The sequence below is a fragment of the Podarcis cretensis genome, assembly GCF_951804945.1.
Source record: "Podarcis cretensis genome assembly, chromosome: 11".
NCBI lineage: Eukaryota > Metazoa > Chordata > Lepidosauria > Squamata > Lacertidae > Podarcis > Podarcis cretensis.
Genome location: NC_137180.1, coordinates 37,687,298 through 37,707,938, shown reverse-complemented (window position 1 = coordinate 37,707,938; position 20,641 = coordinate 37,687,298). Strand labels below are relative to the sequence as shown.

At 39.2% G+C, this 20,641-nt stretch overlaps 1 protein-coding gene across 3 annotated transcripts in view; it reads left to right on the top strand.

The window, feature by feature from the left end:
- The window catches only part of AP3B1 (adaptor related protein complex 3 subunit beta 1), a 149,641-nt gene that overhangs the window by 28,013 nt on the left and 100,987 nt on the right, over window positions 1–20,641 (top strand). For all 3 annotated transcript variants that reach the window (XM_079995362.1, XM_079995361.1, XM_079995363.1), the window contains 5 exons: window positions 9,320–9,395; window positions 13,436–13,510; window positions 15,337–15,432; window positions 16,870–17,030; window positions 17,517–17,583. In XM_079995362.1, coding sequence (XP_079851488.1) covers window positions 9,339–9,395; window positions 13,436–13,510; window positions 15,337–15,432; window positions 16,870–17,030; window positions 17,517–17,583 — 456 coding nt within the window. In that variant the 5' untranslated portion in view covers window positions 9,320–9,338. The remainder of the gene's footprint in view (window positions 1–9,319; window positions 9,396–13,435; window positions 13,511–15,336; window positions 15,433–16,869; window positions 17,031–17,516; window positions 17,584–20,641) is intronic.

Genomic DNA, 20,641 nt, shown 5'->3' with positions numbered 1-20,641 from the left:
ATGCCCTTCCATGAATAGAAATGACTTTGATTCAGCAAACATCAGGGTAGGAATAGGAATCTCACCCCCTTCTTTCCCTTGCATTGCCTCACACCAATATGCTATTTCAGAGGATTCCTCATTCTATGACAGCATTTTTTGACTGGCTTTTCATTCTTTCTCAAGCATTGCATCTAAAGAAATCTTTTATTTTTACCAAGAGGTGGTTGTTGTTTAGTCCGACTCTTTGTGACCCCATGGACCAGAGCACGCCAGGCACTCCTGTCTTCCACTGCCTTCTGCAGTTTGGTCAAACTCATGTTCGTAGCTTTGAGAACACTGTCCAATCATCTTGTCCTCTGTTTTCCCCTTCTCCTTGTGCCCTCAATCTTTCCCAACATCAGGGTCTTTTACACGGAGTCTTCTCTTCTCATGAGGTGGAGTCTCAGCTTTATCTCTTGACTCCCTACTTTAGCATTCCAATCCCCTATAATGAGAAGAACATCCTTCTTTGGTGTCATTTCTAGAAGGTGTTGTAAATCTTCATAGAATTGGTCAGTTTCAGTTTATTCAGTACCGGTAGTTGGTGCTTAAACTTGGATTACTGTGATGTTAAAGGTCTGCCTTGGACTCGTATTGAGATCATTCTATCATTTTTGAGATTGCATCCCAATACTGCTTTCGCCACTTTTTTGTTGACTATGGGAGCCACTCCAATTTTTTAATGGGATTCTTGCCCACAGTAGTGGATATGATGGTAATCCGAACTGAATATGCCCATTCCCGTCCATTTTAGTTCACTGATGCTCAGGATGTCAATATTTATTCTTGCCATCTCATTTTTGACCAGATCCAGCTTACCAAGGTTCATGGTTCTTACATTCCAGGTTCCTATGCAATATTTTTCTTTACAGCATTGGACTTTCCTTTCGTTTCCAGGCATATCCGCAACTGAGCGACCTTTCGGCTTTGGCCCAGCCACTTCATCAGCTCTGAATCTCATTGTACTTGTCCTCCGCTCTTCCTCAGTAGCATGTTGGATGCCTTCCAACCTGAGGGGTTCATCTTCCAGTGTTATAACTTTTATATGCATGTTGACTTTGTCCATAGAGTTTTCTTGGCAGGGATACTTGAGTGGCTTGCCGGTTCCTGCTCCAGGTGGATCACGTTTGGTCAAAACTCTCCACTATGACCTGTCCATCTTGGGTGACCCTACACAGCATAGTTCATAGCTTCTCTGAGTTACTCAAGCCCCTTCGCCACGACAAGGCAGTGATCTATGAAGAGGTAGTTATCCAAATAAAGCATCTTTTAAAAAGCTGAATCCAGACAAAGTGGAAGTACCGTATTTTTCGCCCCATAGGACGCACCTAGTTTTTTTTTTTGGGGGGGGGAATAAAGAAAAAAAATTATTTCCCCCCCAGACACGGGGCTGGCGCGGGGGAAGCCCAAGCTTCCCCCGACCCCAGCCCCCAGAACAGCCTGCTATCCGCAAGCCTAGGGAGCCGCGCCGGTCTCCCCAGGCTTGCGGACAGCTGTGCGAAGCCCGGGCGCGCTGAAGAGGCTTTGAAATGCAGGCAGCTCTGCGCAACCCTCCGGAGGCTGGCACGGCTTGGCGCCAGGCTCCGGAGGGTCGCGCAGAGCTGCGCGGAGCCCTGGAGGTCAGGCAGCTCTGCGTGACCCTTTGGAAGCCGGCGCGGCTTGGCGCCGGGTTCCGGAGGGTCGCACAGAGCTTCCTGAAGCCTGTATTCGCCCCATAGGACACACCCACATTTCCCCTTCATTTTTGGAGGGAAAAAGTGCGTCCTATAGGGTGAAAAATACGGTACTGTTTCTTAGGGGTTCTGGTAATTTTGGAGTGGGCATCCTATATTGGATAAGGCTGCAGCAGTTCTTGAGATTGATGCCCATGTGGTGCTAGTGGCCAATAATGCCTTTTTCCAGCTGTGTCTTATATACTAGCTGTATCTTTGCCTGGGACAGCCAGACCTCTAGTCACTTCTGGTTTAAATTACTATAATATGTTTTATATAATGGCCTGCCCTTGGTGCCAATTTGGAAAATTCAGCTGATTCAGAATATCGTTGCCTACATGGCACATCTTATCTCACTAAAAACTTTTATCTGTTTCTCTTGCTAAAATTTGCTTCCAGGTCCAGTTTGAAGCAATGTTTTTTTTTATTTTTAAAGTCTTAAATAATCTGGAACCAGAGTTACTCTCCTTCTCCAGGAGCTCTGTTGCACTTTAGAGGCCTTTTTCCAGTATCTCTGGTGCACCACAGGTGGCAGGTGGGTCTCATAGATGCAGCCTCATCTGCTGTGGCACCAAGAATTATGAAGGGTCTCCCTAAAAAGGCATGTCTCTCTAAATTTGTATTTCTGAAGGATGTTTAGAATGTTTAAGGATGAGCAGCAGCTTACAATTGTTACTTCTGCTGGTTTTGTTCTTAGGGCTCTGTTTTACTGTTCTAACATTTATAGGTTGCCATCTGTATATTTTAGAAAGGTGAGATAGAAAGCCAATAAAATATATAAATAAAATAAATTTGTTAGTGCTGAATATGGTAATGTCGGAATCATGCCACAAGATGTCACTCAAACAGCTGTGGTATAAAGTGATGGCAGAAAGTGTGCTTTGAAGCTTGAAATATTTTATACACATTGAGAATATGTTTTGAAAATGTACACACTGGGGCATATCCCAAGGGTGAGGGATGGCATTAATTATATTTTATAAGTTTAGAATCATGCTTTGTTTAATCTGTGTAGCATTGCTGCAAGCTATCAATACTTTGGCAGAATGCTATTTTTATTGCATAAATAAAATGTCAGACCTTATTTGGGGTGTGGGGAAATATTTTTAGTGCAGTAAGTGTAAAAGATGTAAATAACACTATGATTCTCCAGGTCTGTTAGTGAAGAGTCCCTGTGCTGGTTGTGACATTCTTTTGACATGCCTAACATTTAGAAAATAGTTGAACGTACAAATGTTCATTGAAATTAATTGTTTCTGTGCTGACTTGTGGTCAGTTGGTGCCATTTTTAGTAGCTTAGTTTCACAAAGGGAATGTCTGGGTTTAAAGAGAAAGACCAGAAAGGCATGGAGCCTTTGGCAGTAATAACACTGCCAATATAATAACCAGAGTTTAGGCTTGAATATGCCCCAATCCTAACCATTATTCTACTGTAGCTAAGTTTTGCTAGCAAGGCTAATAATAATAACAATAATAATAATATGAATGAATGAATGAATAAATAAATACATGAATGAATGAATGAATAATTTATACCCCGCCTATCTGGCTGGGTTTCCCCAGCCACTATGGGCGGCTTCCAACAAAAGATTAAAAATATATTAAAACATCAGACATAAAAAAACTTCCCTAAACATGGTTGCCTTTAGATGTCTTCTAAACGTCATATAGTTGTTTATTTCTTTGACATCTGATGGGAGGGCGTTTCATAGGGTGCACGCCACTACCAAGAAGGCCCTCTGCCTGGTTCACTGTAGCTTTGCTTCTCATAGTCCGGGAACCACAAGAAGGCCCTCAGAGCTGGATCTCAGTGTCTGGGCTGAACAATGGGGGTGCAGACGCTCCTTCAGGTAGATAGTGCCGAGGCTGTTAGGGCTTTAAAAGTCAGCACCAACACTTTGAATTGCACTCGGAAACGTACTGGGAGCCAGTGTATGGTCTCGGCGGCCGCTCCCAGTCACCAGTCTAGCTGCCACATTCTGGATTAGTTGTAGTTTCCGGGTCACCTTCAAAGGTAGTCCCACGTAGAATGTGTTGCAGTAGTCCAAGTGGGAGATAACTAGAGCATGCATCACTCTGGCAAGACAGTCCACGGGCAGGTAGGGTCTCAGTCTGTGTACCAGATGGAGCTGATAAAAGAGCTGCCCTGGACACAGAAATGACCTGTGCCTCCATGGACAGCTGTGAGTCCAAAATGACTCCCAGGTTGCGCACCTGCTCCTTCAGGGGCACAGTTGCCCCATTCAGGATCAGGGAGTCACCCACACCCTGTCCCCCCCAAAAACAGTACTTGTGTCTTGTCAGGATTCAACCTCATTCTGTTAGCTGCCATCCATCCTCCAACCGCCTTCAGGCACTCGCATAGGACCTTCACCGCCTTCACTGGTTCTGATTTGAAAAAGAGGTAGAGCTGGGTATCATCCGCATACTAATGGACACCCAGCCCAAGCCCCCGATGATCTCTCCCAGCAGCTTCGTGTAGATGTTTAAAAGCATGGATGAGAGGACGGAACCATGACGCACCCCACAAGTGAGGGCCCAGGGGTCTGAACACTCATCCCCACCACCACTTTCTGAACATGACCCAGGAGGAAGGAGTGGAACCACTGTATAACAGTGCCTCCAGCTCCCAGTTCCTCTAGACCAGCGGTTCTCAACTTGTGGGTCCCCAGATTTTGTTGGACTACAACTCCCATCATCCCTGAGCTCTGGCATTGCTAGCTAGGGGTGATGGGAGTTGTAGTTCAACAACATCTGGCAACCCACAGGTTGAGAAAGGCTGCTCTAGATGGTCTAGAACAGGGGTCAGCAAACTTTTTGGGCAGGGGGCCAGTCCACTGTCCCTCAGACCTTAATGGGGAGCCGGACTATATTTTGAAAAAAATAATAATGAACAAATTCCTATGCCCCACAAATAACCCAGAGATGTGTTTTGAATAAAAGGACACACTCTACTCATGTAAAAACACGCTGATTCCCGGACCGTCCACGGGCCAATTTAGAAGGCAGTTGGGCCACATCCGGCCCCTGGGCCTTAGTTTGCCTACCCATGGTCTAGAACGATGTTATGGTCGATTGTATCAAAGGCCGCTGAGAGGTCCAGCAGAACTAGGAAACAGCTTTCACCTTTGTCCCTATCCCGCTGGAGATCATCAACCAGTGCGACCTAGGCAGTTTCAGTCCCATGATGAGGCCTGAATCCTGAATGGAAGGGTTCCGAATGGTCCACATCCCACAGGCATGCTTGCCCAAGAATGGAAGATTTGAGACTGGGCGATAGTTGGCATATTGGCCAGGCCTAAAGATTTTTTTTAAGAAGCGGTTTAATGACTGCCTCTTTCAGTGGGTCTGAGAAGGCTCCCTCACAGAGGGAAGCATTCAACACCCCACAGAGCCCATTGCCCAGCCCTTCCTGGCTCACTTTTATTAGCCAGGATGGGCGAGGATCAAGGAGACAGGTGGTTGGTTTCACTCGTCCATGTGAAAGCTGTGTTACTGATTACAGTGGTGCCCCGCAAGACGAATGCCTCGCAAGACGAAAAACTCGCTAGACGAAAGGGTTTTTCGAGGTGCTTCGCAAGACGAATTTCCCTATGGGCTTGCTTTGCAAGACGAAAATGTCTTGCGAGTTTGCTTCCTTTTTCGTAAAACCGTTAATACCCGGGGAATACGCGCTCCGCAAGAGGAAAAAATCGCAAGACGAAGCAACTCACGGAACGAATTAATTTCGTCTTTCGAGGCACCACTGTATAGTTCGTTCAACTGTGAACTAGTGCTATGGTTAATACTGGGAAGAGAGCAGGGAGGTAGGCCACAGCCTTCTCTAGGTTTCTCCTCCTCTAGAGCAGATGTTTTGCATGCAAAAGGCCCCAGGTTTAATCTCCAGGTAGGACTTGGAAGGATTCCTGCCTGAAACCCTAGAGAGGTGCTGCTAGACAGTGTTGACATTACTGAGCTAAATGGACCAATAGTCTCAAAGCTTTCACTGCTCTTATTATTTATTATATTTATATAACCACACATCAACAAACATCCCTTGGATGGCTTTCAATAATAATTAAAACAAACAATAAGGGGGGGGGAATCCCTTCTTTGCAAAGAAGTAGCATAAAATAATTTATGACCCGTATTTAAAGTGCAGTTCCTCCCAGAGCTGCTTGACTACCATTCACTTGAGTGCACACACCAGCCACTGCCATGTCTGGGTTGAGTCTGTTTATTCAAGCTCACCCATTTCATTGCTGCATGAATCCCTCATTTAGGATGTTCATAATTTTGTCCATTTTGATAGAAAAAAGTGAGTGAGCTGACTGTTGTCTGCATGCTGGTGAGATGAATAGGTAGGTTTTTCAATTGACACTGAAAACATGTAATGGTCAGTGCCGACCTTATTTGAGAGTGGAGGGAATTCCAAAATTGGGACACTTCTAATGAGAATGTCCTCTACTGCAGTGGTTCCCAATTAGCTAAGTACTGCATAACCCTTTTTGAAAATTTTGATATCTCTTTGGTAGTTTTTTGTTTTGTGAATAGTGCTTTGGACACTGTAATGGGATAAGGGGTTGCTTGTGCGTAAGCGCCACACCGCTCCAAGCTGAGTAGTTGGCTAAAACTTTCCCTGCCCGGCCAGCCCTTACTTAGTGGCTGTCTTAATCGCTGGCAGAATCCGTCAGTGGGCGTTTCCTGAATTTCTTCCAACATAAAAGCTCCTTAACCGAGAGTCTCCGCCTAGCTTCCCTGCGCAACAGCTTTCTGCGCAGAGTGGGCGTCCCAATGGGAGGTCCTGAGCTCTCTCCGCTGCCCTCGCTGGAAACGTCTCTGAGCCTTCCCTCCGACGCTTCCCCCTCCTCTACTTCCTCAGCGGAAGTTCTCCCCCTGCTGGTTCCCTCCCCAGCGTCTGGGAGCCTCGCCACCTCCCTGGGCTCCGATGGCAGTTCCCTGACAGACACCTTGGGTTAAATAGACCTCCAGTTCAGAACCACTGCTCTACTGCATACATGTTTGGCTACATTCTCCAATGTTTATGTTCTAAAATAATTATTTATTTTATGGAGAGTATCATTAATAAAGCTAGATACTGTTTGGCTTATGTGTGTGGAAGATACAAAGAGACAACAAGTAATCAAGTTGTTTTCAGTGTTCATGGCTACTTTGCCATGCAGATCCCTTGGAATACTTTACGTCTTTGGTTTCTGATCCTACTTTTCTTCATCATACTTTTACGTTGCACTGGACTCCAAACTTCTACTTATCCATACCTATCTAGTCTCTCATCTCCTACAGCAATTTCATCTCCAACACCTTGCATATAGCAACTTTTTAGAATTCAAATGGCTTCCAATCCAGTGTAAATTAGGTCTTCAACTATGAAAAGAACCTGAAATCTAATTTTTGTTTAGTTTGGCCCTTTGTCAGAAAGGTAATATTTATAAAGAGGCTTGAGAAACAAGGCCAAATTCATATAATTTTGCATTGATTTTTAGAATTCAGCATAGACATTATGAGGGATCTGTTGCATGTGATTTCATTTTTACAGCTATATAAAATTCCTAGTATGTTCCATAATTCTTGTTAAGCTAAAGCAAGCAGGCAATATAATAAGATTGTTTGTTGAAGTTGGCTGGTAAGATGTATTTCTGTAAAAGGAAATGACCTTTTATACAGTAGGCATTTTCTTCAAGTGAAGGGAGTGGGTATCCTGTTACCTCATAGGTTTTTTCAAACCACACTGCAATCTTGATCCTGATAAGTAGGTCTGGTTACCAGTACATTTAATTCTTTTTTTCTGAGTAAGAAGAAGTGGAGCAAGAGTCTTCGTTGGCTAAAATGAGTAGTTCTAGTTGCAATATTAGATTTATTCTTGAAAAAGCAGCATCCCTAGAAGTTACCTTAAAACCAGATCCTAGTATAGAAGAGAGTGGGATTACTAGTACGTTTGAGCCATGTGAGGAAAACCTTGTTTTGTAAGTATTGATAAACTTGCTGTTGCTCACCTGTCTTTTGTGATTTACTTTTCATACAGTGCAGAATGATTAATAATCAATATTATACTGTGAATGTTATGTTTTAACTATCTGAGCTGTAACAATGTACTGTTATTGTGCACTAAAAAATAGCTCCTTCTTTTTTAATTGAGCACGTCACCAAGAGGCTTAGATCAGCACTGAAGTGCTGTTTAGTACAAGCTAAATTAATTCCTTTATTTTTAGGCAAGAGTTTGTTTGAAGTAGCAATTCATGTTCTGTTGTTCTAAATCTCTTACAGAAATTTGTTAATGCTTTTTAAGGATAACAGAAAATGCCACAATTTTTAATGAAGTGATAATTCCTGCATTTTTCGTACTTCTTATCTCATTGATGATGATACGCAGAGGTGAAATCAGCTCAAACATAAATGTAGTAGCAAACTGGCCTCCTAAGTGTGTGTAGCATTTGTTCATCTAATCTTACAGTGGGCTAACTGAATTGGGATAGTACCTGGAATACTTTCTAAACAGAGTAGCCTGAATCCTAAAAGATCTGACACCTTGAACAAGTTGCAGGAAATATATTTGAGCTTTTCATATAGCAGTCCCACATGGTAGATTTCATTTAAAAGTGAGACACTTCACAGAATGTTAAGGAAATTAGGGGATGAGGGAAGTTTTGTTTTTAAACAAACTCATGCAAGTCTTTGGTCTCTAAGAGAAGAATTATGTACACATCTACTCAGGCCAGTAAGTATATAAAATTTCAGCTTAAACTAAGTCTTTGGATCCTGGCCTAAATAAATGTACCACTATATACCCATAGACGGACATGACCTTGTTTCCTCAGTGAAGAAGGGATTGGCAGTTTAAAAAAACCCTCTTCCTGTCACCTTCTTCCCTCCCCAGTAGTATCTCTTTTTTCCTGTTAATGTGGGAGTACAACAGTGATTGTCTAAATGTTACATAGACTCGCATTAAAGGGTATTTTTAACTTATTTTATGTTACTAAAAAGAGAGAAGCCTTCCCACATACTATTTCTTATGAACTTCAGCTATCCCAGTGTGTACCTAGATGAAGAAGAAAAAAATTACCCACAGTTGCCACATTGAGACAATTCATTGTTCTTTCTTTCACATTTTCTTTGGAAACATTGTAAAAATTAAACCAGTCCTGTCTTGAAACATGCTAACTTGGAGTTAGGTTTCCACCACCAGTATACTCTTGTGTGTATTTTTAAGCCAAACTTTCATTGCCGCATTTGGTAAAATCAATAGAATTACAGTTCATAAAGTGTTTAATTGTTAGTATGAGATTTTCTATGAAATGATTCCAATAGCTAGACACCCCAAACAAAATGTTCCTCCCATACTGCTACTTAAATTGATTATCCTCAGCCTTCAGAACACGTTATTTTTATTTATGCCTTCTCAGTCCCCTCCCCACCCTGATGGATATATTTATGCAACATTTTAATTTCCAGCATCCTCCCTCTTTAAAAAACAATTAACAGCATTGTTGCAGAATTTGAAGTTCTGGGGCATGTTGGAACACTTTTTTGTATCCTCATTAGTAGGTTGTGATACAAGTGACAACTCATTGTTTTTCTTCCTTTTATAGAAATGAAGATTTGAAGCAAATGTTGGAAAGCAGCAAAGATTCTGCTAAGCTGGATGCTATGAAAAGGATTGTTGGGGTATGTTAGATTTTAATGTGCATATAATGTTGGCAGCTCTGAAAGTTGTATTTATTCATGCATTGAATACACATGTGCACGTACACACAAATTTAAGTTTCTCAGAGTTAGTCTGAAACTAGTTATTTTTTTTTAAAAAAGCTATTGGCTTTACTATGTATTTTTTGTCCTTATTAACATTAATTTATTCAGGAAAACAATGAACATGTGTTTTGTGCACCTTAGTAATAGCATATACACACACAACAGACTATATTATTTTGAGAGCTAGAAGCTTGTAGCTTCAGCACCTTGGATATGGACATAATAAGTTTGAATGTTTCCATTTCAGTGGTTATTTGAAATCTCTCCCCTCCCCCACTTTTCTGGTTACTGAGGACAGGCTAGCATGGATCTGGTTCACAATCTGGAATCAAAAAGCTACTTGAGTATATCAAAGGTGATGTCCAACAAAATGTTACCACCACCTCTTCCACCACCCCTCCTGCTATATCAAACTCCTCTCAGAAGTCCAAAGTATTCTATGGCAGGTGGACCTAGCTGAGGGGACCATGGGATCAAGTGCTCACTGTTTCTCTACAGAAGAAGCGGATAGGGAGAGAATCGGAACACATGGAACAGTGTTCAAAACTCATATATGCTAGGCGCCAAATGGCTCCTTAAACCAAGTTTACAGTCACCAAAACGGATTATCTAGTTGCTGTTTTTGGGTAAGACAGCTCTAAAGTCTTTTTTTTTATGTGATGGACTGACTGTGATTGATTATCAGTTAAACACCTGGCTAGTTCAGATGACAACCTTGAGTTAGGTTAAGAACTTTGAGAAATTAAAGAAGAAAAGTCATTTGATCCAGAGACTATCCACATATATATTGGCCTATTCCTACCTCTTCTTTTTTATGCTGACTGCTCCTGCTGAGGCTGCACAGAAAAATCATTTTGGTTCTTGAAATTCATTCAGATTGTAAAGATAAAATATAACTGATAGAATTCTAACACTGATGTAGAGGCAGAAAAATACACAACTATGACTAGGAATCCCTTCTGAACCAAGGTAAAACACTTTTCAGTTTAGTGAAGTGCTAATCATTGCAGGGGTTCCCCCGTCATAGTGTGGGTTCATGTCACAATAACTGTACATTACTCAGAAGTACCACTGGACTGTTAACAAGGGCCCCCATAAACTTCCAGACCTCTGGGAAAAGATTGTTTCCCTCTTTGCTTATTCACTTCTACACCATTTTTAAGAATGTGGAATAAAATGATGGGATATTAAGTGGACTAGAATCTGGGAGACAAAGGTTAAACTCATTCATGAAATTTACTGTGTGACCTTGGGCCAGTCAAGGCTGTTGTGGGGATAGCATGGAGAAAAGAAGATCCATGAATACCACCTTGAGATCTTTGGAGGAAAGACAGATCTAAACATAATGCTGATAAACAACAACAATAATAAAAGACTGCCCTGCCTACCTACCCCTAATTTTGAAGGGGGGGGGGGAGAGAGAGAGATTTGAAATCATGAAAAAAACTTAAGGAGAAAAGCCTCTCGTATGTAACCAAGATATTCAGGGCTACAAACAATGAAAGTTTCATGCAGGTTGTCCACAAATCCAATATGCGGCTATTTGCTGTGACAGGATTGCCTGTGTGGGTAGTGCTGGCAGGGTGCAATCCATGCTCCCATACTGCATATGAGCTGTTACACATGGAGTTCTTAACTGAAACATCCCTGGCACCATCCTCCTTTTTGTAATAGCATTTTTAGTTTGTCAAAGGTTTTTATATTATTTTGTTCTCTCAAAAAACTTACGAAGTAGACCACAGTGCAGTTTGATTAAAGCAGCAAAAAGAACTGTACTAGCCCCTTCAAGACTAACACATTTATTAAGGCATAACCTTTTGGGGGCTCAAGTCCATCATTCTTGCTAATCCATGAATGCTTATCCAGTAAGACATTTGCTAGCCTTTAAATTGCTACTGGACTGTAGTTTTATTTCTGCTGTGGGTCATGGCTAGCTGACTAACCCTTTGATTGACAGTGCAGCAGAGTAATGTACCCAATGAGCCTGTGGCAAAGAGGAGTAATTTTAAATTGGGTCTGCAGATCCTGTGGATTCTTCTCTCTCTCTCTCTTTAAAAAATGATACAAAGAAGGCTCTTGCCAGTTGGCTTACCAAGACGGAAAAATGTGTAGGTAGTATTCTACCTGATCAAAGTATGATGCAGCCCACTAGTACACCCGATTTCTCACAAATCAAAGTTGCCTCTGACAGACTTGAGCACGGTAAGGCATGATTTGGAACTACCAGCCCCAGAAATAAATGACATGAGTATGCACCACCCTCACCAGTGAGGAACTTCGGTTTGTATTTACTAAGATTAAATACAACATATATCCTTGGAATGGAGTACATTTTAAAGTCCACAATACTAACAGCATTTTGGTTCTGTAATTGGGACATGTAAATCTGCTTGGCTACTAGGCACTTTGTTTCTTTTGCCAGTTTACAGGTGCATGCGATCTCCTGGCCATAGTAATCTGGTTCTGGATTGTGATTGCTTTAAGTGGTACAGAGAGCTGATTAACTACTCTATTCCTCTTTTGGAAATACCATAAGTTTCAAAATAGAAAACTTGTTTTAAACCAATAATTCAAATCTTTCCCTTTTAAGGGCGTGTATCTGGTTGAAATCTCATTGATTTAAATCAGTCCACCCTGTCATACCCTGAAAGTAGATAATGAACTGTGAGTTTATGTTGTAAATAAGCCAATGGAGAGATTGCTTAATGTTATAGTGAGAGAATAGCACCCAGATTTATAGTATGACGGAGCTAAAGCTTCAAACTCCAGCATAGATTCTACACTCACACTATTACAGCTACGCTGAGCAGTTGCATTGCTGTTGTAAAGGGTAATTTGTAAAGCACTGGTTATGATATCCAGCATTTTACTGTGTTATGAACTGCAACAGGTTAGTAAAGAAACTTTCCTGATTGCAAACTCTTAACCTCTCATTCTATATAATATGCAATACCAAAGCTTTTAACATTCAGGCTATTTAAAGCTGCTAAACTGAAATGATATCTTGGTCTTTGAAAGACTCATTATGTTCTCTTGGGTTAATGAGCCATGAACAAAGGAGGATTTACACTGATCATTATGACTTAATGAGACAAAATACACTTTAAAAAGATCCTAAATACATATTTACATGGTACACTGCAGCTATTATGGTTGGTCAGTTAAATAATGCAAGATACATGTGAATTTTCATGATATATATTAAAGCTAGTGATATTCCAAATATACCATCACAACAAATTGTGTGTGTTTATAAATATGCCTGAAACTTTTTTCATATGTATTAAACTGCTCAGCCAAATTATCTGAGACCTGTTAGAGGGGAAAGCATTAATTCTGGAAATGGTGAAGTTAGGCTGCAATCTGGTAAACATTTACCTAGAAGTAATTCTAAAATCAGTGGATTTTCTGAGTAAGCATTCTTAGGATTGTCCTGTCAATTTCTATCTTAATTTAGCTAGGTATGTATCAGAGCAAAAATTCACAGGATATCCTGGCAGAGAGGCAGAGGATGACTAATAAAGTTGAATAGAAATGCCAAGAATGTTCTGATTTGCCTTCCTTTTGTGTTTGTTACTTTCTTACCCAATAAATACCAGAACTGCTTGTGTTTTGTAAATCTTTCATACACTTTTCAGATTGTAAAAAAAAATAAAAATAGTTGCGTGGCTATCTAGTAGACAACTTGTGATATTTTAAAGAACACATTTAACTGGCTTTAAAGATGAAGATGCTCTGAAGAATTTCAGAAGTGAAATATAGTAACTTAATTTAAGTCCATGATAGCATAATCATGGACTTTATTTGAAAATAGTGTGCTATAATTTTTCTGCATTGCAGAAATATAATTGTTATCATATAATTATTTATGCATTGCAGGGGGTTGGGACTAGATAACCCTTGGGTCTCTTCCAGTTCTATAATACTATAATAAATGTTTTATTTTCTGTTCCAAGATGATTGCCAGAGGGAAGAATGCATCTGAATTGTTTCCTTCTGTAGTGAAGAATGTAGCGAGTAAAAATATTGAGGTATGATAACAAAGCTTATACTCTTGCAATTTTATTCTTTTATAATGTAAATATTTTCAATTCTACCCATGAAAGTGTTTTTTTATCAGAGTTCACTGTTAAAAATACTTGTAGATTTAACTGTATGCTGAAATAGAGGAAATCATGTACTGTATTCAGAATTTGTTTGGTACATAGTAAAGTGGTGAAATACTTGTTAGGTGAACAATGTGCTGGACAGATACTGGACATGTACCATTGGATCCAAGAACTTTGAACAAAATAAAATTAACCTCTGGTGCTTTTCTACAATAACTAGCAAAAGACTGCATCATGTTAGAATACTTATATTTTATAGCAGGCCTCAGGTTTCTGCATGTTTCATTTCTTTACAGTGCTGTAGCAATAGAAATAAAACAACCTTTCTGTGGGCAAAAACTGCACTGTTTCAGTGCATTCTGAATGGCATTTTGACTGCTGGGAGGGGAGCTGGTTGTAACTTGAGGCTTGCCAAGTGACCTTTTGGATACTTGCCAATGATGCTGTGTACTCTGCCAACATAGAACCAGGGCATGGGTCATGCTTGTTCACTCATTCTCTTCTGTGGGTGGTGTTCCAGCTTAGAATTCCCTTTAAAAACTGGAATCACACAGAGGGCATGTGACATGGGTGGGAAGGAATTTTTGCCCTCAATACTAGTGAAAAATGTTTTTTTGTTCTAGTAAAATTCATTTTCATAAGAGCGTTCTGCCCTAGTCTTGTTATATGTGTCATGTCAAAAGATGCAGAAAAGTGACCTAGAAAGCAATTGGTGGTGTAGAACAGAAATAATCAAAGGTTTAGTCAATAACTCATGAAGTTTGATATACTTGTATTGATAAACTAATTAAACAGATCTGCCTGTGTTCCTCAGCTCTAATATGGCACTGTTATTATTAGTTTTAAAGGGAGGAGTGCTGTAACATTGAATGAAGGTAAATGATAAAAGAATGGTCTAGGCACGAAATCTAAGTCCTCCTGCCTCTAGTCTCAGAGTGGTTTCAAGGAAAGTAGGCTTTCTCTGCACACCTGCAGTCATTCACTACAAAGGCCTCTTGTTGTCAGTGTTGATTGCTGCTTCTTCATAGTAGAACAACAAATAATTTAGTGGCTCCTAACCTTCTGTGATTCATTATCTTGCTTTTTGGCAGAATGGGCAAAAAAATATTTCTTCATATAGTGATAATAATTATAGCACAGCTGTAGTTAAGGGGTTTTCAGAGTTTCCAATATAAACCTTTATGGTCAATATGTAACTCAGAACAATTTTTTCTGTGCTTAGTTAAACATACACAGACTTCGTTTAGAACTTAACTAAAGCATACTTTTTTTAAGCCTAAGCAAGATCAAACTGACTAATTTGTAGTACTTATGAAACTAGAGCTTGGAAGCCTTTAATCTGTGAATCTGTTGTCCTAGGGAAGATACAATGACCATTCTTCATGACTGTGCCCCTTCAGAAATAGACATTGCATAAAATATGTTTGGAAGGCAAAATTCTTCCTGGACATCTGTTAGAGTGTATATTCTGAACTATATTAAATGATTCTGATTTGACTATCATGAACCTCAACAAGTATAACATCAGAATGCAAGACCTGTGCTGCTTCACGTTCCCTCCCTTATTGTTCCTTTCAACCGCTTGTCTTTTGTGTCTATCTCCTTTAAGTTTATAACCACTTTTATCTATTAACTTTTATCCCTCTCCTCTTTAAGTCTTATGTGCTTTATTTTATTTGCATGTTTGTATCTTATGCTGGTCTGCTACCAGTTTGTTTTTTACTATTATGAACTAATTTGTTTTTCAGATTAAAAAACTTGTATACGTATACCTGATGCGCTATGCAGAGGAGCAGCAGGACCTGGCATTGCTATCAATTAGCACCTTTCAGCGTGCTCTGAAAGTGAGTAAATGTCTAGTTAGCAGTGTTTTCCTGGGAAGTTGTCTGTCATTACAAAGGTACACATAATTTTTATTGGGGAAAGCAAAAACTAACTAGCTAAGGATGAATAGAGGAATATTTAACATGTCCTAGAACCTTATGGTGATGCTGCTGGCCTACTTGGTATGGCTACTGTTATTAAACAAAGACTCCATTTGGGGGATCAGCTTTGCTTAGAAAATATTCTGGTTTTGTATATCAAGTATGCATTTGTTTAGTCATGTTAGTCACACACAAGCAGAAAGTTTGTGAACTTTGTAAAGACTGCTTTCCCTCATTCCTAATTTAAAAGATAATCAGTTTATGTAGCAGAGATGAAGTTCTTCAACTCTGATGTGTCATTTACATGCCTTTCCCAATAATGGGCTCAGAACCATGGGGATGTGGAAATGAGATCTTGCTACTGCAGTGAGATGTTTTAGGTTTAAAAAGGTAGGATCAGAAGCACATGTTTGACTGATTCTGTTCTGATTTGGGGGCAGCTTAGAAATTATGCAGTCAGTGCCTGAACATTTTAAAGCCTTGCTTGGTATTGACATTCAAGCTAAGCAATCCTTAGTTTTGATGTTTTACGCTACTTTGGCTGTCGCTTCTCTTTATTTTATCAGAATATTGTCTAAAAGCATACCAGATTTGCATCCACGTTTTATAAAGATCCTGCCTTCATCGCTTGGTAACATGCCTTTCTTGAAAAGGGCTTCATGCCCAGATGAGAAAAGGAAAATGTAAACCTTGGCTGCTACAGCCATGGCTGTCTCAGGCTTTAGAGCAGTTTTCCCCATAATTTGGGTTTGGATTGTGGGGTGAGCTCGGGTGCTTTTAACAACTTTGGTGGTGTTAAGAGTATGGAGAAATATTTCTTACGTGTAGACTTGAGTACTGTACAGGCTTGAACTGTGTATCAGTCCTGTGCAAACAGCAGGGAATCTAAAGAGAGAGACAAAATGTTACAATCTTTACAATACAATGTTACTCCTAGATCCTTTAAATACAGTAACAAGCAATTTAACTATCATCATAAAGCAAAATCAAGATTTTAAATTTAATTATGAGGTATCTCTCTGGGTTGACAAAGTAACATTGTTGCAATACAGTATAACATCTGATATATCTCTTGCAGTTTTCCCTCTTTCTATGGACTACTTTGGTCCTGGGCAAATGATTCTCTTAATCTTGATGTTTTCATTTGGAAAACGAGACAATGGTGACTTGCCTGCAGAATTATTGTTTACAATAGTAGCAATAAATGGAAGGCACTCCTTTGTACTGGAGACTATTTTGACTAAGTGTTGAATTATAACTAAGAACTTAAAATGACATTTAAAAAATAGTCTCCAGTACAAAAGAGCATATGCTTGAATTTATCTAATGACTATTGGTATTTTATTTTTACTTTAGGATCCTAATCAGTTAATCCGTGCAAGTGCTTTGAGAGTTCTATCCAGCATCAGAGTGCCAATTATTGTTCCGATTATGATGCTTGCTATCAAAGAAGCATCAGCTGATTTATCACCTTACGTTAGAAAAAATGCCGCCCATGCAATCCAAAAGCTTTACAGGTATGTTCTCTAGCCATAAATATGGAAGATAGGTATTTAGTGCTCAGTAGAGTGTGTTATAATGAAGTTTAGCTACAGCTTTTGATAACTGCTTCCTGCTAATGGGCATAAAATGAGCAAGACAACTTTGACTAAAGGTTCTGAATTAACATAGTGAAGACCAGTCAGTGCTGTATATTTGCAGCACTTATCAAAGTTATTTCATTAGTCAGATAAACTCCTCCCACCGTAAATAGAAGATCAATGAAATAGCACCAAACACCGTTAAAACATAGCCTGTTGAGCAAAACAAAGAAATGAAGCCTACAGCTTGACAGAATATTCTTAATAGAACTTTAAATATTTTATTTCCATGGGCAGGGTTGAAAGGATGGTGTGCAGGACTTGCAGCCCATTCAGTAAGAAGTAGCTTGAATAAGCCTTGGTGAAATTCATAATTCCACTCTTAAAATGAGAAAATCTGAATTCTTTTTGTTCACTTTTTAGCCTTGATCCTGAGCAAAAAGAACTGTTAATTGAAGTGATAGAGAAGCTGCTGAAAGACAAGAGCACTGTAAGTAATACAGATTCAGCTTCTTTGTAATGCAATCAAAACTGTTCTTTTCACCTGTAACTTTATGGTACTTTAAACTTTAATCTGAACAGGGTAGAATGACTATAGACAGGCAGAAGACACAATTTGGCACTGTAGGTGGAGAAGCATGTTACCAGTGCCTTGCTTAGTTCTTTTTGTTTATATTTCAGTCCTTTCTGAAAGGACTGAGGCCAAGAAGAGACATTTTAAGATCAATTCTTATGTAAATGAACCCATAAAAACTCAGTCGTCAAGTTTCTTCTTCCTTTCCCCCTGTGTAGCTGTTTGAATGTGAATGCTGGAAACCAGTTCTAGAAGCAACAGCATCTTTTGAAAGATGTTCACTCTAAATGTCCAGGTAGCTACTGAGAAGGCTGCTGTATTCAGATTAGTTCCTTAGCAGATTTGGCTTTTATAGACCACACACAACACCACGGTATACAGTCTGGTATGGAGAGCATTTTCATCGTTAATCCGTGCCCTGATTATTGACATGTGTGAATCAGAAGAAAAATTGCATCCTCTTACAGTTTTAGGGAAAACACTCTGGCCACTGTTTCACTGTGATCCAAATTGTCATATGAGTCCCTAGGGTGATCCAAGGTGAATGTTGGGAAAGTAACAAGTTGCCATTCTATGGACTTTGTTATATTTTGGCTCCCTGGAATTTTGAATAGAAACAAAATGGTTTTCTTTCATCCTTAGACACAAAATGTAAAAGTTGTGGAGTGAGATGACAATCTTACCGCTATTTTATAGCAGATTCTTAGTTCAAAGGGCTTTTAAGGTCTCCAGCTGTGGGTGTAAATACAGCTTTCTTTTGAAGCAAATTGAGTGCCCATGTGCCCTGTGAAGGCTAGATAGGATTATCTGTAGCAGCTGACTCTTGGGAGGTCAAATAATTTGCTTGTTAAAAATGAGCTGAAGAATTGGTGATGGCTTTGTGATGAGATTACTGATGTGTTCTAAACTAGAATATTACCGTTGGGAAAATGGAACAAAGTAAGGTGCATTCTTTTAACATATTTAACAGATATGCTAGAAGTAATGTGTGGCGTTCAGATTACAGATGTAAGGGTAACCTAGTATTTTCCAAAGTTATTGATTCAATGTTGATAGAAAGCTTTACTGCTGTGGTGGGAAAATAACTTGAGTTTGTGCAGATGCTGTATTGTGATAGATCTATTATCCAGCTATTAGAAGATAAATGACTGATCTTTACCAGCTTCCATGCTTCCAGAAAATTGAAATAAGAAGGGGAATATCATTTGGGCTGTATGATTAGGGCAGGTGGGATGGCCATTAATTTAAGAGAAGGAAATGTTGGCAGCATAGGCCAACTTGCACCATATTATCAATCAAACCTCGATACACTTCTTGTGATGACCCAGCACTCTCAGGTTTTTGCAACGTTAATTAGAATTCATGACAAAATAGATGCAAGGAAACATTTTGTACCCTTCATAATTTTATAGAAAATTTATTGTTATTAGAGGAACCATTTGCTTAGTGTGATTTTTTTCATTACCAGCTTGTCAACTAGCATAGATAATCTGGAGAAAATATGAACTCCATAGATTGGGTGTCACTTTTGTTGATGGTTCATGTAGTTTACCTTGGAGCGCAGCTAATGGCTGAAGTTCATAGCAACAGCACAGAAAAACGTGGCAACCAGTGAAAGACAAATGAACCATGTTTATTGCTTTAATATAAAAAATACATAAATGGAAAGCTGTATTTGAATTTGTTGAGCTCATTGGTAGTTTTGTAGGTATGATTTATTTTTTCTTGCACAAAAAAACTATTTAATTTTCATCTCAGTATGTCAGTGTCACTGTAAACTGTTTTTTGTTTTGTTTTTAATGTTTTGATTGAATCATTTTGTTTTAATTCAATGTTTTATGGGATATTGAACATTGAATAAACTAAGATCATCAGCTGTTTCCCAAATATTTAGATAGGGCCCAGCATAGTGGAAATTTGCTTTGAGGTGTGCTGTTGTCTAAAAACATGTAGAATCAAAATCAATTCAAATTATAGCTTGAATTGGAAAGAACTTACTGTTAATCATTTATGTTTAGCGCAGAACATGTTTGTAAATTCTGGCGTGGGGGATGGAGTGTAGTGTTATATGATTGAGTTGTTACAAATAAGTTAATATTCATATCTCTATCTTTTCATAAATACAATGAACTTTTTAAAGTGGATGCTGAAGATTCTTACTCCTTGTGAAAGACCTGCCATTCTAAATACACAAATTGATTTTGCCCCACCTCTGTGTTTACTGAATTTGCACACCCTCTTCCAAGGTGTAGAAAGAACAGTGCCTTAGTTTACTATTAGTAGTCTTGGAAATGTCAATTTCTGCCTAACTGGTAATTAGCTAGCTAAAAAGCAACATTCTGAGCTTTCTGTGTGTAGCCTTAATTTTAGGGTAATATGAAATTTAAATTGAATATTGGCAAATGAGGAGTAACTATTCTTCATTTCACTCCCCTTAAAACTCTTGTGGAGAAGTAGCACCTGTAGCTACAATGATTACGAATTTTTATGTTTAGCTAAATAATTGCAGGTTTATAGGTTGTTTGTGGGATCTTGGTATATGTATGTGTTTAGATAATGTAAATAGGGGGAATGGACAGAAATAATTGTTTTTTATATATGCAACATTTTGTTATGTAGTCAGGTAATGTTGATAATATTAATTAATGGCAGTGTTAACTAATGTAAATAGTTGTAAAAACTGTAGAAAGAAAAAGATTGTAAATGTCAACAATGAGACATTTTCCTCCTACAAGTGATGTGATATAGAAAATAAATGTAAGTATAATGCATTTTCTTTAGTCCTTTACAAATAATCAATTCCCTTCTTTATGGAATGAGTTGTATACATGCTGGGACCAGCAGGTACCAGTACATAGCAGGGCTGGAGACAATAAATGCAACGTCACGTTTATAGTTATTGGTAATTTGTGAAATCCCCACAGGACTTGGAACTTGTTTAGCATAATAGCAAGACTATATTCTGAGCTGTTTT